General features: G+C 42.7%; 1 protein-coding gene across 4 annotated transcripts in view; it reads left to right on the forward strand.

The window, feature by feature from the left end:
• Positions 1-15,708, forward strand: part of KCTD1 (potassium channel tetramerization domain containing 1) — a 175,504-nt gene that overhangs the window by 126,372 nt on the left and 33,424 nt on the right. For all 4 annotated transcript variants that reach the window (XM_036914254.2, XM_036914255.2, XM_036914251.2 and 1 more), the window contains exon 2: positions 132-310. In XM_036914254.2, the coding sequence (XP_036770149.1) occupies positions 132-310 (179 nt within the window). The remainder of the gene's footprint in view (positions 1-131; positions 311-15,708) is intronic.

Below are 15,708 nucleotides of genomic sequence, written 5' to 3' on the forward strand. Positions count from 1 at the left end.
GGTTTCCAGATTTTATTGTCAAATGAATATCAACACTAGTCACTGGCTTATTCTATGTGATGTATGTATTTCCTTTCTCTCCTCTGGGGGTAAAAAAAAAGACATGTCTAAACTTGCTTATCTCTCTGTAGGACAGTCGGCCCAATATGTCAAGACCTCTGATCACTAGATCTCCTGCATCTCCACTGAACAACCAAGGCATTCCTACTCCAGCACAGCTCACAAAATCCAATGCGCCCGTCCACATTGACGTGGGCGGCCACATGTACACCAGCAGCCTGGCCACCCTCACCAAATACCCTGAATCAAGGTAATCAGAAAATTGGAAACGTCATGCTCAGAAGTGCATGTATGTGATGATATAACTCTTTTTCCTTTGACCAGCATAGCAGCATGGCCTTGCCATGGCTGGGGTTAGGACACGAGAGCGCAGTGTGGGCCACCCTGCTCGCAAGGCTGCTCTTGGACATGGCTGTAAATCTACGAGTCGGGGCACCCCCACAGCTCAGTGCGCATGTCCCACGGTCGTGGAGCTGTGTGATAGTATGCCCTGCAAAGGCCCTCACATTCCTCCTTGTAGTATGAAAGGATGGCAACTTCTCCCTTTCCCTTACCTTTCTTCTGTCCTCTTCTAAAATACACTTTCTTACCAGTTCTGAGAATTTTATAGGGTCACTCTGTGCACCAATCTGTGAACTAGAGAAAAAAAATTCAGAGGGACTCTTATCGGTGAGCAGCATACTTAGAACAGTACGCAAAAGTCCAGAAAACCAAGACAGTCTTGTTTGAAAAAGAAAGGTCAGTGGAACTTATAAGAGCTTAAGGTAAAGGCAGATAAGTGAATATGGAAAAGTGAATGAAGAGGGACAGTGGATTATTAGCAGTGTACATTCCTGCTTATGAGATAGGTCCTCCCATGCACCCCACCACCCTTTTCAAAAGGAGTCCCAAGGAAACGATTTACTTAGCCCCTGAGCACAACCCTCCTGGCTCTGCCGGGATACGGGGGCTGCACCCAGATCCTATAAGGGAATTTAGCTCTACTGGCTCTGCTGGTGGAGCAAGGAGGAGACGTGAGCTCACATGGGCCAATGTCAGGAAAAAGGGTGTTTCTCCGCTTATTTCTGCTCAGATGAAATAAACACACTGCTTGGCTTCAGAAGGGCACCAACTGCATTTTTAAGAACACTTTACAAAGTGACAATACCAGGTAGTTCACAGCCTAAATTGCTCGCACTGATGTAAAAATCACTGTCATCTCTGTAACTGCATGAAGACTGTTTTTTTTTTTAAATCTCACTCCACTACCTGCTATTTTGTGAAAGAAAGTGAAGGTTGAGAAGAGCAAAAATGAAGACTTTTCCCTCTCATTTTCTAGATTCAATTTCTACAGTCAAAATGAAATGATTTTTTTTTAATAGAGGTCTGTTAAGTCAATTATCCAAAAACAACTGTATATTTTTAAATGGAATCATCATATCAGTCAGTGGTTAGTATTATTGAGTCCCTACCTCCCCTAAGTGCATTGTACTAGGTGCTACAAAATCGTTACATGATGACTCTATTTCTCAAGAATATCATTATATAAGCAGTGTTGTTTTAAAAAAAAAATCCTTATTTCCATTCCTGTGAACCTTCTGCTAAATACCAACATCAACCACAGAAAATCACTGTGCCTCTTCTGATGAATGGTTCATTCTGAGGGACATAGCCACAGAGAATGCATGCATCAAAAAGGATGCTCAGCTGCAGCACAATTCCCTGGTCTGGCCAGATGGCCTCCGCCCAATTTTTAAACTCTGTACAGGAGGGAAGTTAATAATGACACCATTTGCATCTGATGGAAGTAGTAGATTTTCTTCCGGTGCCCATTGCAGCTGGGTGAGTCTCTTCCCTCTGACTAAGGCGCCCGGAGGTTTTGACCTCTGTGCTCTCCCTGGTATCATGTGGCCTGTTGGCAGTGGTAGAAAATAGAAGGTTAGAGGCTCTGTTTATTCAGTTCCTCTCTCTTATATAATTTGCCTCTTGGACCATTTTGGGGCTTCATCTTAGTAAAGACCTTGAATAGTGTGTCCCATGCAGAGTCTGCTTTTGTCCCTCACTGTCCTCACCCTGAGGTGGGAATCACATTCCACAGATCTCAGTACTGAGCATCTAACTGTCTCGTGGCAGCCACTAGCCACGGGCAGCTGCTGAGCCCTTGAAATGTGGCCAGCCCAAATTGCAACCTCCTCTAAGTATAAAATATGCATTGGATTTTAAAGACTGAGCACCAAAAAAATGTAAAATATCCCAATTTTTTAATATCAATTTCATGTTGGAATGATAGCTTTAAATAAAATACATCATTAAAATTAATTTCACCTGTTTGTTTTTACTTTTTTAATGTGGCTACTAGAAAACTCAAAATTATGTATGTGTCTTGCTCTTTATTCCTGCCTATTGGACAGTGCTGAACAGTCCATAGATTTTTAAAAATCTAATTAAACCGACACCTCCCCCAACCTGATACTCATATGCATCATAAATTGAATTTCTCTTTCACCAGCTTAGTTAGGAAAGATAAAATCATTCATTTCCCTTTGCAGTCTTTCCCTATGCTTCCTTGTCACCAGTGAGCCTCCGTATCAGGGGACAACCTCAAAAATAGGTTGGGGCCCATCAGCCCCAGGTTTGAATGCTGACCCTACCATTTAATAGTTCCTTGGCCCCAGATAGGTCAATTTCTAAGCGCCTGTCTTCTCTCAGACACAAGTATGTCTTCTTGCAAGGTTAGTGGGCAGATTAAGTGTCATTATGAAAAACATGCCATGGCCCCACGCCTGCACACAGTATTGCCTTTATCCTTAATCATCTGCCAGACCCAGCAATTGTTTCTTTTCAAACTGCCTTCCAAATTCCAAATAGATCCCCTTCCTTCATTTCCTAGACCATGGAAACAGCCTCACTCTGGAGTCTTGCCTGAATGACTACAAACTCAAGAGACTCTCGCCTGCACCCCCTGGTCCTTTATCTTAAATGCCCCTATCTGTCATAGAACTGCTGGGCCATCCCAAGATCATCATTATCCTTAGGAGATATTTTTAACCATGTGTCAAGACTCTTTGAAACAAACCTTATGAAGTAACTTCTGTTTCTGCTGCTAAAGCAGGTGACCATGGTTTAGGTGTGGAATTGACCACTGTGTGTTGTTTTGCTCCCTCTTGGATTGTTTGGTTTTGATTTGAGTGGGTTGTTTTGTTTTTGGTAATTAAATGTTCATTTCAAGGCAACGACCAATTTAATGGTGCCCATACACAAATTTCGGAAGTCAAAATACAGGGAAAATACAGTTCTTCATGCTTCTCCCATAGATGGCAGGTGATCCTTCCAGCTTCTAGGAAAATCTCTTGCATTATCATCAACCGTCTGGGGATAAATCCTAGGATATTAGGTTGCCCATGATCATAGCATTACAAATAACTCCAAACTTGAGTTCTCTAGATTCTAGGATACTTTGAATCCTTTTCACCCTATGGGACCATTCCCTGTGCCCCCTCCCCTCTTCCTCTCTCACCCAGAGGAGAGAAATGCTTTTTCTTGGTGTTGTTTTCTAGGATTCAAGGGGAGACTTGTAGTAGTGTGAAAGTACTAGTTTGTTTGTAACAAGTTACCTTGAAAGATGTAATGCCTTTATAATTTCAAGGGTTCTGCAAAGAGTCTTTACTCCACTTTGAAATATTTTAGGTGATCTTTTATTCTATATTTACTGCCCTCTTAGCTGAAGACCACCTTTAGAACTTTGTCCCCAGAATGTGGTACAATGGGCCACATGGCTAAACATTAGAGGCACCTGGGAAGCATTGAAAAGCTGCTGAAGGCCTTGCCCCAGACCAATAAAATAGGAATCTCTGCGATCTCCCTAAGAGATCCTGATTTTCACCATCTGGCCTCTGTGAAACCCCAGGAGGATGGTCCCTCTACAGGGGCCTCTTCCTCGGTGAGTATTTCAGGCTGTATCATAGTGGCCATTCCACCACAACAGATTCCATCTTCATTTCTTTAATTGCCAAGGTTATCTGCTTCCACTCTGTGTGTGCCCTTTTGTTTTTTGTTTTTTCCTGTTTTGTGTTTTTTTGGGTGTGTGGGGAGTTGTAAGCCTTGACTTCAATAAGCGAGTTGACATTTACGTTTTACAGCAAGGTTCATCACTCACGTTGTTACTCACTTCCTTCAGCGGGTGTTTTTCTTAGCAGAAGGGACTGAAGGCTTCAAATTAACTGAAGTGCTGCACGCATCAGTGATGTCCTGCCTTTACCAGTGTTTCTGTGTAAGATGCAAAACACTCTCTGGAGGTGCTTGTGAGGCAGAGGCCGATCCGCACCTCCCTGGTGATAAACTCTGTGCCCTCTCAGAGGAACCTCCTAGTCTCCAATTCTGGTTACTACTTTGAATGGAAATCATCAAGAAAAATACCCACTTCAGATCTGCTATAATTTATATGTCAAATAGGTAAAACAAGAAGAGTCTAGAAAAACTTACCACCACTGTAAAAAGATGTTAAATGGATATACAAAGAAGAGCATTTGATTTAGCTTGATTTGTTAGCTTGATTTGTAAGTTGCACATATCTAGAGGTGGCCTCGCTTGTACTCTTGCCTTGCAGCCCACAAATTTTAAGGACAGACCTGATTTTATCTGATTCCAAAATCCAAGGTATCCATTATTAACATCATTGATAACAAAAAATCTAGGCTACTAAGTAGTTTGCCATAAGTAATTAAGATTGGTACCAAATTACGTGGCCTCTTTAGAATCTCCTCCTGTTGACACTCTGCAGTATCTGCTTAGCCCCGTGTTGGGTGATATTAAAGACACAGTCTGCACTTCAAAAGCAGATGCAAGTCTGAGTTCAAAGTTAGGTCCATTTCATCCTTTACTATCACCTAGAACACAAACAATAGAAATAGCAGTTTTCTTGATGGTTATTCAGATGTGGACTTTTTAAAACCAGGAAGTGGGCTGATACTGCTAATTAACCAAACATATCAGGTGGCAATAAGTTGAAGTCTTAGCTGAAAGGGCTTGTCAGCCTGTGACTGACCTTGTCAGGAGGTGAAAGACAAGATCTCACGTTACAGTCCCCTGAGCCATCTGATCTGACTGCTTGAGCTTTTGTGTATTTTAAACTCAGTACAGGACTTAACTCCCACATAAACAGATTATGCTAAATTGGCCTCCTAAATAGTGGCAGGGACACCAAGCACACTAGCATACATAGGTAATTGCAAAACTCAAGATGGCTTTCAGCCTTATAGTCGGGGGGAAAGGGGGTTTATTTGGAGCTTCGGGATGGAGATGCCAAACATGCGTGCCCTGCCTGCTGGGCTCCAGCTTCTCGCGTGCTGCACCCTCGGTTGTGCCAGCCACTGGGGAATGGCTTACGTGGAGCAGCCCTGAATGAAAAGGCAGGAGAATGCAGCACAGAGGGATTGCCGCGCACCTCAGGACGATTGGGTCCTCACGTTTGGGTTTCCGTGTCCCTGTGTCATACCAGCCTTGGGAGCTTTCTGTAATCCCGTGTCAGGGTGGGCGTTCACTGCTGTGACTGTATGACTCCATGGTTCCAGTTTCACACTGCAGTCCCCAGGCGTGGGTCCCCAGTGAAATCGTGGCAGGCCCCTGTTCAGGATCCCAACAAAAATGCCCGAAAATAATGCATCCTTCCTTTCTGCCAAACCACTCACTGAGCTTTCTTTCCAGATTATTGCAGGGCTTTGAATGGAAGGCTTTTGATTATAACCTGCTCTTCAGATCAGCACTTAAAAAAGAATCACAGAGTGGGTTATTGGGGGTGTAGATGAGTGGAGGTTAACTTGAGATATTTGGTCTCAGCAAAACACACTCTCTCCTTCATTTGTGCTGAGACCGAAATGTACACCTGTGAAAATGCACAAAATGAGGACAGTCTAACTCACAGGGAACAGCTTTGATTTGGTAAGACTGGTTGATCTTTTGAAAAAGAAAATCAGTTTACAGAGGGATTTAAAAGGAGTAAAAGCACCTGGCAAATGAAAAATGGAAAGTTTCTCGAGGGTGATAGGGGAAATTTTCCTCTTCTCCGTCTCTTCTTTTCATCTTCCAATATTGCTTTTCCAAAATTGCTCTTCGGTTATATATAGGGAAAGAATAAATGAAACCGGCTTCAAAAGGCTTTTTTGTTGCTAAATGATGAAACTAGATATTCTGTTCAGTGCTGAAAGCCAGTCCTTCAGTAGCTTACGCTGCGTTACTGGCAGATTTAGCAGACTTCCTTTGCCACTTGGGAACAAAATAGGCCTTGCTTTTAAAGTAACCTCACTCATAAAGTCTTGTCTTAGAGCATAATTCAAAGAAAAATGTAGCCATACTACAGAGCTGTAGTTTGCCCTGTCATGTTCTTTCATTTGTTCAGCTTACATGCGGCAGGGAGGAGGGGCAGACATAAACCAGTAAACGATCCAACAGGATTTAAGTGAATACCAAGTGAGGTAGTAAGAAAACTAATGCATAGGATAAATAGGCCTGCTTTGGGATGTAGTTTGCCTCCTGTGTTAAGCCTAAATATAATTTTATTCTTACATATTTGCTCATCTAAATTCTCAAGAGAAAATGCAGTTTACATTTTATAATGTAGACTTAGAAGTACATTTTGTCACTTCGGCATAACAAATCACCACTGACATCCGATCAGTTGTCTGTTCTGAGTTTTGTTATTCATCTCTTGTTATCTGTCGTGTGGCAAATACGTATGCTCACCCTTCATCTCAGTGGGAGGGAAATACAGAGAGAAATGGACTCCCAGGCCGTGTGTGGGGGATCCCTTCAGATCCCCTTGCTGGTGCACTCACCGTCATACTCTTTTTGATGCGTTTTAACTTCGCATTTGCTGGTCAATGAAATTATATCTGGTTTTGGCCACGGCATAGGTAAAAGATGTTGAAATGAATGTGAGCAGAAGCTCCTTGGGGGCGAATCATAACAAAGCTGGCCTATCCCTTACCTAGTCCTCGCAAAGACCAGGAACAAGGGGAAGGGCCACCCTGTCCCCACACACCTCCTGCGTCCATGGCCCTGTGCAGGCAACTTTGGTGGTAGGGCAGTGACAGTGGGGAATATCGCTGAGTGTCTAGCACGAAACAACTCTGGGCAGGACTGTGGCTCATGTTGCTGATTTTAATAGCTTCTCACTTCATTCTCATCCCTGCATTCCGGGTTCCCAGTATTGCACCTGCCACCGAGTAGACATTCGAAAGTTTGCTAATATAGGATACAGTATTGTCTATGGAGGCTAGATCCTCAAATATAATGAAGGGCAAATAACTGAGTAAAGTTATTCCAGATAGGAAGTGCAGTTTAAAGGCTGGGCTGGGTCCATGACCTCTATTAATTCATTTAATATGCCATGATACCCTAGGTAGGGACGGTTATTTACCCCAGCTTGCAGATAACAGCACTGGAACTCTGAGAGGCTAAGTGCTGCATTCATTCTCATTCAGCAAACGTTGATGAGCCAGGACTCCCACTCCCACTCTGACTGCGGGCCCTCGGTTTTTCCTCCTTTATAGCCATACTTCTTAATATACTAGAATCAACTGGGACTCTTGAAAGGAAATGAGCCTGGCCCTGCCTGCAAAGATCTGGTTTCATTAGTCTGGAGCTGGGCCTGGTCTTGAGATTTTTTTAATGCTTCCCATGTCCAGCCACATAGTCCATCATACCACCTTTCAGAACTATGTTCTGAAGGTGGTCTTTAGCCAGAAGAGCAGGTCATCTATAACAATTTCAAACCACTTCAAGGTGGCCCTTCACCTAATTCTCCAGGTGCTAGAGTGACATTAGGACTTAACGGCAGGCCTAATGCAGTCTGGGCAGTGAAGACGAACATCCTTTTTTCTTTAAGGCAGAGCCCAGAAAGATATTTCTAGTTTAGTTATCCTGAAGGGAACGAGTAAAGAGAAAGGAATAATTCAACCCCGTCACAACCCAGACCCCAGTGAACCAGATTAACAGAAGGGTGCCACCTACCTTCAGAATATTTTCCCCCAACTGAAACCTCATCCCTAACCCCCATCCCTCCTCAACCCAGAGTCTTTTTGAGATGTTTGAAAAAAGTCCAGATTCCTGGGCTCCACCTGCCGTTTATGTAATCTGCATCTCAGGATGTGAGATAAATCTGTGGTTTTCATCAGCATCTGAGCGATCACCTGCATCTCAGAGTCTGGGCACCAGATCTGCAGAGAAGGCTGGTGAAATATAAGCAGGTCAACGTGCCATGCGGTGGCGACCGTAGTGGTGTGGCAGGAGGCAGGTTATCACAGAGAGGCTCTCTGATTGATTCTGGCTTGATTCCCATGGGCTGGGATGAGAATAATACTGGTTCCTCATTTTGATCTGTCCTGGCAGTGTGGGTGAGTCATGCCAAGGTTATTTTCTTTTATTTATTTATTTATTTATTTATTTATTTATTTATTTATTTATTTTTATTGAAGGGTAGTTGACACACAGTATTACATTACATTAGTTTTAGGTGTACAACACAGTGATTCAACATTTATATACATGATAATTCTAGGTACCAGCTATCACCATACCAAGTTGTTACAATATTTTGACTATATTCCTTATGCTATACATTACATCCCGGTTACTTATTTATTTTACAATTGGAAGTCTGTTTATATATATATATATATTTTGTGAGGGCATCTCTCATATTTATTGATCAAATAGTTGTTAACCACAATAAATTTCTGTATAGGGGGGTCAATACTCAATGCACAATCATTAATCCACCCCAAGCCTAATTTTCGTCAGTCTCCAGTCTTCTGATGCATAACGAACAAGTTCTTACATGGAGAACAAATTCTTACATAGTGAATAAGTTACATGGTGAACAGTACAAGGGCAGTCATCACAGAAGCTTTCGGTTTTGTTCATGCATTATGAACTATAAACAGTCAGTTCAAATATGAATATTCATTTGATTTTTAAACTTGATTTATATGTGGATACCACATTTCTCTATTATTATTATTTTTAATAAAATGCTGAAGTGGTAGGTAGATACGAGATAAAGGTAGAAAACAGAGTTTAGTGTTGTAAGAGAGCAAATGTAGATGATCAGGTGTGTGCCTGTAGACTATGTGTTAATCCGAGCTAGACAAGGGCAATAAACATCCACATATGCAGAAGATTTCTCTCAGAACATGAGGGGGGAGGTTCTAAGCCTCACCTCTGCTGCTCCCCATTTTCTCACCAGATGGCCCCCTGCGACTGTGCCTGTCTTAGGTTGTTCCTCCCTTGAGGAATCTTACCCGTCTCTGGCTAACCAGTCATCTTCCGGGGCCATACAGGGAAATGTTAAGTTGGTATGCCAAGGTTATTTTCACTGTGTTTCTTATTGTATCTTCATGTTTTCCCTCATTGTACAAAGAAGTGCTTATAGAATAATAAGCCATATGTTCTATTTACTTGTTTGAAATTAATTAGTAGGCACTTCATAGAGGATTCTGGTAATCTCTTACAAGCTTAATATGTGAAAAATATGCTCCATTTTACTACGTTCTTGAGAATAATTCCCTTATAAAAGGCCTTCAAATTGACAATGTTGTTTTGTAGCGCCCAGCTCATGAATCTTTTAGGACTTTTTCTCCTCAAACCCTGTAGTTTCTGTTAATCATGTAACTGAATCTGGTTGAAAGCTTCATCTGAGATCTGGTTTATGGCAAATGAGGACCAACATTTAAAACTTTCAGGTGAATTTCCAAGAGATAGAGTGCATTTTGGCAACGTAGCAAGCTCTGTGGGCAGGAATATGGCAGCCACAGCATTATTCTTGGGTCTGCTGTGCAGCTCCGGACACCATCCTTCCCAGGCCACCAGGATCTACTCCGCACAGATGCAAAATCTCTATCACTGAAAGGAAACAGCTGTTTGTCAGGGCACAGTGAGGCGCGTATGCTCGGTGTATTCTTGGCTGGAATTAAGCAACGTGCAAGCTATTTTCAAGTTGAGGAGTCTTCTTTTTTCAGCCAATACAGAAAGTAAACTTTTCCCCCCTTAACTTCCAAAGAGAAACATAATTAAAAACCAAAACATGTGATGTTATAATTTACATTTAAACTTTGATGACTTAAAAAAAAAACCCTCAGAAGTCACACTGAATGATATGTGATAGGTCCACTGAATATACCAGGGCCCTCTGCTGAGACCGGGGGTATGGTCATAGAAGGGTCCCATTCACTGGGTGCCCCACAGGTTGTTCTATTATCATTATATCAATAATCCATTAAAATGCCATTTCTTTTCATTAGAAATGCAGGATGTATAGCCTCCAATAGATGGATTATCAATATTCTGCCTCTGAAAGATGACTTGTAAGATGCCTGGAGATAGAAAGTAACAATAATTTGTCCCCAAAGCAGCAAGCTAAAGTGGACGCATAATGCTTTACATGGGGGGTTCTGAATATGCCCAGGATGTTCCTGGTGGGAGAATGAGTGTGAGAGGTGGTGAGAAATCAGTTGTACTCTTACAAGGTGTATGCATTTCATACATTCCTGTTCCAAAGGCGGACACCCAGAAGCTCCAATCCAGTGGCAACCCATTTGCAAAAGAAAATGTTTAAAAAAAAATCTGTTTCAGTCCCATGATTCTCTTGGCTGTGTGCTGGGCGGTCTGAATCCAGTCAAGATGCCGTGTTAGTGGGAATGACACTGTCCCTGGATAATGGCTTCCTATTGCTACATAAGTGCCACATGTCAGTTTGCTTATGAATGACATTGCTGCTTATCTTTTTTGGTGGCATTGATTATTTTCACACCTGTGCAGCTTTTCTTTCTGTAGTCCCCATATTCAGAAGATAAATTACAACTGTGCCTAACAGCTAACCACCACTTTCAAACAGCGGCAACCTTGCCAGGCTGAGAGGGCCTCATAATTGGGAGGTGAATGTGAGCATGCCCAAACTGGTTCCCCTGGCTTGAGCTGAGGGAGTGTCAGGATTCCCACCCAGCCTCGTTAGGCTTGGCCAGGCCCCTGCCATCCCCAAAACTGACTTTTTCAAAAACAGGTCAGAAGGCCCCGAGCGCTTTAGAGCTCACCTAAAAAATGAAAACTCTCCTAGTCTCAGAACAGTGCAAACAGTCAATATCAAAGGAAAAAAAAGACCCTGGTGTGCATCTCACTGATCCATAATCCTAAGGGCCCTAAGGAAGGCACTTCATCAAAACATCATCATTTTGATGATACATTACAGAGGAACAGGACAGCATAGAGGGTGGAATTCAGAGAAACTTGTCATTAAAATGGTCTGCATTAAAGGTCGTAACAATGAAGTGAACCTAGAGAACTGTGTTAAGTATGACTGAAGCTCTACTTTTCACCCTGACCAGATGTCCATGGCGATTGAAAAACCAAACCATAATCACAGGGTTTGTATTGCCAAGTACACATCTTGTCAGGCCCTTGAGAACCCATTTGTAATTCTTTACGCAGATTTTAAAACCTAGTGGAAGTATTTGTTTGTAAAATGAGCTTCAGCTTTAAAGCACCTTGTACCCAGGACTTGTAACTGAAAAGTTATAGGAACAAGAAGCACGGGGCAAATGACTACTAGGACTTGTCAACTTCTGTATATGCTGATCAGAAAAGTAAGAGAAAAAATGAGAAGTTCTTGTTATTGGCTGGGAAACTTGGTTTAAATGTTTTGCAGGTTAGGGCTTGGCTCTGATTTTTGTGGGAAAGGATAGGGAGAAATGTCCATACACCTACTGCCCAGCTTGTCTGTGGACCGGCTCGACACCCCTGGGTGAATTCTTGAACTATGATAAACCGAGCCGAGCCTGAGCCCCAGGAGGGCGTAGACGGTTGCACAAGATGCACACCTATGACGGCACGTTGTTGGCCGTGGTGCAGCCAAAGGCAGAATGCTGTCAGCACCGCAGTCACTATTTCCCAACCACACACACCCGAGAATGTTGTCTTTGAATCATGAGCCGATATAAACTTAACATTTTTCACATGTCATTTTGATTTGGTGACTATGTAAATAATCTCTTGACATAAATGCAAAATCTTAAGCTTCTCAGGGTATAAAGCCAGCCAGGCACATCATCCATCGTGACTGAAGAAGAAGCTAGATGTTTCTTAAAACAAAAAGGTGGCATAGACATCTCATATATTCTTTTATATGTGTACGTACTTTTGAAGCTGTGTCAGTGTGACTTTTGTCCCATTTGCAGCTTGCTCTCCTTCTTCCAAGGAGGTAGAACTCACAGTCCTGAGGCTAAATCTCCTCCCTTTGGCTTTGTCTTGATTAAGCCAAGTTTCTGAAAGTGTTTATAAGCTTCCTAGTCACTCTGAAGTCATCCAGTGACAGAATAATTCATTCGTTTTCATTCATCCTTTCCATACTCTGGAGTATTTGAATGATAAAATGTTGCTGCTGTAAGACCCTTGATTGTGTCAGTAATGATGTGTGTGTGTGTGTGTGTGTGTGTAACAGGGGATAAAGGAGTCAGGGTGGGGATGGAAGAGTAGATCCACTTATTTTCTTCCATACATGCTCTCTTAGGATTTTGAAAAGCATTTACCTGGTCTTTAGGTAAATTACATGTTCTTGTTCTTTCTTATTATTATTAAGCACTGTGTTAAGCCTCTGGTTTTTTACTTATAGGTACTAAGCAAAATATTTAAATGCTTCATTGTAAACTGATGTCTTGCTGGCCCCATTACAAGTACGAAAAAAACTGTTAAATGGAAACAGTTGGCTTTACCATAGTCCTCTCTTAGTGGCCTATAATTAATACGATGCTTCTCATTGAGGTGAGTGCTATGACATGTCGTAAGCCAGTTCTAACAGTCTAGAACAGTAAAACACCCAAGGAAGTGGGGGCAGGCGCTCTTCCACATCCTGTTGTCCTTGATAATCTCAAAGTATGGCAGAGAATAAGGCCACTGGGATCATAATCACAGGGGGGGTAGGTTGGCCCGATCCACATAGTACGGAAATAGGGGGCATAGATGGAAGAACCAGGAATTCTTCATGGTTCGAAGACATCTGTTCAACGTACGACCACTGGTACTCCACAGCCCAGGAATAAGAAGAGTCACTCCAGAGGAGGGGACATTCAATGGGAAATGCATGCAGATGCGTTTGCTTATGTAACCAGAAACTAGAACCAAGAAAGCTGGAGTGGAACCCAAGATGAAGAAGGGCTGGCATGTGGGGCCAGAGCAGGGAAGGAGCTGGGAGGTGGGAGTGTGGACGCCGAGAGGCAGCGACAGCAGGGGCTGGACACCACTCTGTAGCTCAGCAACCCTCGGGAAGTTACCTGATGGCTCTGTGCCTGTTTCTCCATCAGTAAAATCACAATATTACTTGTAAATACTTTATGGAGTCTTTGTGAGGATTAAATCAGATAATCCATAAAGTTTTTAGCAGAATGCCTAATTCTCAAAAAATGGAAGCTAGCATAACATTTTTTTTCCTTTGAATAGTAATTGTTTTGTAAAATGGAAAACATATTCTAGAGTTTTAAATCAAGAGTGTCAAAAATACCTCCAAATACAGAACAGACTGTTGGGAGGGGGAGGGCGGTGGGGCATGGGGGCAGGCTCATGTGCACGTGCATGCTGCCTGCCCAAATAAAAAGCAAGAGAAAAGCTAAACAGAAACTATTTGAGCCAAAAATACCCCAGTAGACTCTCAAGGGAGGTTATGATGATCTGATCCTGGACTGATCTTAGAAAAACAGCCATTTGCCCTAGAAATTATTTTTAAGCAGGCACTTGCTTAAACCAAAGAGCAGCATCAGGTGATCTTAAAAGATTTCTTCCAATTCCAGATACACAACAGGATTTTATATACAGTCAGAATTCTGTTTTGGCAAAGCACATAATTGCTGAAGGGTGAAAATCTGTCCACGTTTCCTGAGCCCATGCCAGGTGGACACGGCACTGTATGGAGGAGCAGAGCAACCGCTGGGCGGTAAGAGAGGGGTGCCGAGCCGGGCTCTGCGGTCCAGCTGCGTGACTCTGAATTCTGGCCTCAGCATACCTGGCCGCAGCAGCCGCGCCTGTAAACTGGGGGTGATGGTATCTATGCAGATTTGTTTTGAGGACTTAGTACCTGACCCTGCACGTAGCAAAAACTCAGTAATGTAGTTTTTATTAGTCATCTGGTTATTCCTCAAAAGAATTCTTTGGGCTGGGTATTATCCCATTTCTCAGATGAAGAAATCCAAATTCAAACTGATTTAATCTTAAAATGGTAAAGCCAGGATTCAAACCAGGTATATGAGTTTTGGAGCTGAACACGCCAGGGCCTCCTCAGACCTCACTGAGAGCAGTATGCCCGGGCGCCTGAGAATGTGGCCCTGTGTGCTCTGCTCAGGTCAAGGCTTTGAGAGACATGCTCTTCACCTGCTGTGTTTCCACCTCACCTGTCATGTTCTTTCTTGCCGGAAATCCCCTCTCCAGGCCCCTGTGCCTGTCTACCCTCCACAGTGTACCCTCCACAGGTGTTGCCTCCTGCAGGAAGCCCTCCCAGCTTGCCTCAGGTTGGCGAGGTCCCTCTCCTCTGTCCTTCCATGGCTCCCAGTGGGACTGTTTCATGCTCATTTAAGAGGCTTGGCAGACCACTAGGAACATGGTGGGCATTCAATAAATTTAGAAATAAAAAACCTACGTATGTACATTCTGTTTTTTTAAAATCAGAGTAATACATTTTTCATAGTAAATAATCAATATAACTTTCCTAATTTAAAAAAATATTTCTAGCCGGAGTCATGGCAGAGGACTTATGAAATTCCAGGACTATTAGCAGCCCGCCGAGTGGCCTTGAGCTCCCCCTCCCCCTCCCTCAGCCTTCAGTGTTACCTTCAGTGATCAGCTCTTCAAAACACCTTGTTCCAGAGTTGTTTTTGCTCTCAGACTTGTTCTTATATTTTAAACTTACCTTTCTTCCGTCCCCACTTTCTTCAGTTCTGTGTATCATGTAAGAAAAGGATGCTGCCTCAGGGAACAGGTACTGGAAGCATTACTTCCCCATAAGTAGATATAATTGATTTTGTTTGTTTTTACCAAGAAGGTATTTTCTTCCTCATCTTAAATTACTTCTGTCTATTTCCATAACAAGCTCTGAATTCATTTTTATCTTTGTTCATGAAATGTAGATGAGATTTCCTACGTGTGAGACCCATAAGGAACTATTCCTAGAATTTTTTAAACAGTTATAATACTTTAAGCAAATTAAATACTATTTATGATAATTTAGACTCCTAAAACAGTAAGTTGACCAGTGATTTTCTTTTTTTACATTGTTATAAAGCCAAGCAAAGCATTCCTTATTTTTTTTAAAGAAAAACCTTTTATTATGGGCATTTAAAAATATATGCAAAAATAAAGAGATTACAATGTGGACCGCCCTCCCCAAAGATGCAAAAAGTTTTGTGCAGCAGCCTAGCATTGTCTTCCTCCCACCCACTCGGCTCCCTTCCTCTCCCACCTCGGCAGAACAGAGAAGGCACCCACCGGTGCTGCCCCCTCTCTCCCTGTCTCTGCTTTTCTGCCGCCAGGTTCCACCCACAGGAACAGCTCTCCACACACCTTTCATTGTGTGCACACACACTGCCGATTGTGCGTGCACACACATACACACCTTCCCCCCAGCCCTCTACCCCACTG

This window comes from Manis pentadactyla, chromosome 6, assembly GCF_030020395.1.
Source record: "Manis pentadactyla isolate mManPen7 chromosome 6, mManPen7.hap1, whole genome shotgun sequence".
NCBI lineage: Eukaryota > Metazoa > Chordata > Mammalia > Pholidota > Manidae > Manis > Manis pentadactyla.